This window comes from Seriola lalandi, unplaced genomic scaffold (genome assembly GCF_002814215.2).
Source record: "Seriola lalandi dorsalis isolate HSWRI2012SDOR001 ecotype SW California unplaced genomic scaffold, Sedor1 jcf7180002054939, whole genome shotgun sequence".
In the NCBI taxonomy this organism is placed as follows: Eukaryota; Metazoa; Chordata; class Actinopteri; order Carangiformes; family Carangidae; genus Seriola; species Seriola lalandi.
Genome location: NW_019525659.1, coordinates 1,250,234 through 1,251,315, shown reverse-complemented (window position 1 = coordinate 1,251,315; position 1,082 = coordinate 1,250,234). Strand labels below are relative to the sequence as shown.

The 1,082-nt window shown below is 44.2% G+C and overlaps 2 protein-coding genes across 2 annotated transcripts in view; both read right to left on the bottom strand.

Moving 5' to 3' along the window:
• The window catches only part of LOC111648077 (long-chain fatty acid transport protein 6), a 25,520-nt gene that overhangs the window by 21,054 nt on the left and 3,384 nt on the right, over positions 1-1,082 (bottom strand). The window lies entirely within an intron of this gene.
• On the bottom strand, positions 33-950 carry LOC147817135 (long-chain fatty acid transport protein 2-like). The gene is made up of 2 exons (XM_087171682.1): positions 798-950; positions 33-716 (listed from the first exon to the last, which is right to left on the bottom strand). Exons 1-2 carry the CDS (start codon positions 853-855, stop codon positions 463-465), a joined length of 312 nt encoding a protein of 103 aa, XP_087027808.1. The 5' UTR covers positions 856-950; the 3' UTR covers positions 33-462.

The window sequence follows — 1,082 nt, the reverse complement described above, 5'->3', positions numbered from 1 at the left end:
AGGAAACCTGAATAATCATGTTCTTACTTAATAATAAATAAAATTAAAAAACCATCAAACCAAAAACAATTTAGACAAGATTAGAAACAGGCCTGTAATGAGATAATCGCCCCTCAACCATCACAGACCCTGATAATGACGAACCTCTCCTCTGATTTTCCTGGTGTGCTGTTGGGGTCTGAACCGTTCAGAGTGTTAGAACATGTAGAAGGTTTTACAGAGATTACAGCCAAGAAGTTGTAAAATCGGTTTTTGGCAGATATCATGGATGTGGATACGTGCGCTGCTGCGAAGTAGCATTTCATGGGAGGTGTATTTATTTGTTCACTCACAAAGTCATCTTTGTTTAACTTTGTTCAATGACACTAATCTGTCTTAGAAAATGAGAAATAAATGAATATGCCATACAGGAAGTGACATCACCTCAGCAGCATCTCTTTGCTGGTCTGCTTGGTAAACGTCTCAGGTAAAGGTGTGCAGCTTGTAGCTGCAGTAAAGTCCCAGTCTCTCACTGTACCTGAAGGTGTCTCCCACTCTGTCTCTGAAACAGATGAAGCCCTCGTGGTCCTCAGCCATTAGGTCGCCCGTGTTAAAGTAGGCGTCTCCCTTCACAAACACGTTCCTCATCAGCTTCTTCTCCGTCAGCTGTTTGCTCCCAGCGTAGCCGAAGAACGGGCTGAGGGCGCTCACCTTGGACAGAAGAAGCCCCGTCTCACCTGAGAGGAAAAAGGATTCACATCAGTACAGATGTTTTCCAGGTGAAGACAAAGATGAGCCGACAGCAGTTGCACTCTTACCTCTCTCCACTCGCTGACAGAAACCGTGTTGATCTTTCACTGCCTCGTCTTTCTCCATGTCATACTTCACCAGATCGTACTTGAACAGGAGCTGCACGAAAAGGTAAAAGAAAATATTACTAAAGAGGCCAGACGTCTAAACTGATTAATGGAGCGATCATCCACAACTTCAGGTTAAACGTCACATATTTGTCACAGCAGACATATTGACTGGTCAGAGCAGGAGGAACTAACACCATTAATAAGGTCTGTTCCAGTTAAACATCCCAGTGAGCCAGCAGGGAC

Bases quoted from the DNA above. Each gene is read 5' to 3' on its own strand.
- LOC147817135 (XM_087171682.1), bottom strand. From the start codon at position 855: ATGGAGAAAGACGAGGCAGTGAAAGATCAACACGGTTTCTGTCAGCGA. The intron at 717-797 runs GTAAGAGTGCAA...TTTTCCTCTCAG, and splicing joins CTGTCAGCGAGTGGAGAGAG to GTGAGACGGGGCTTCTTCTG.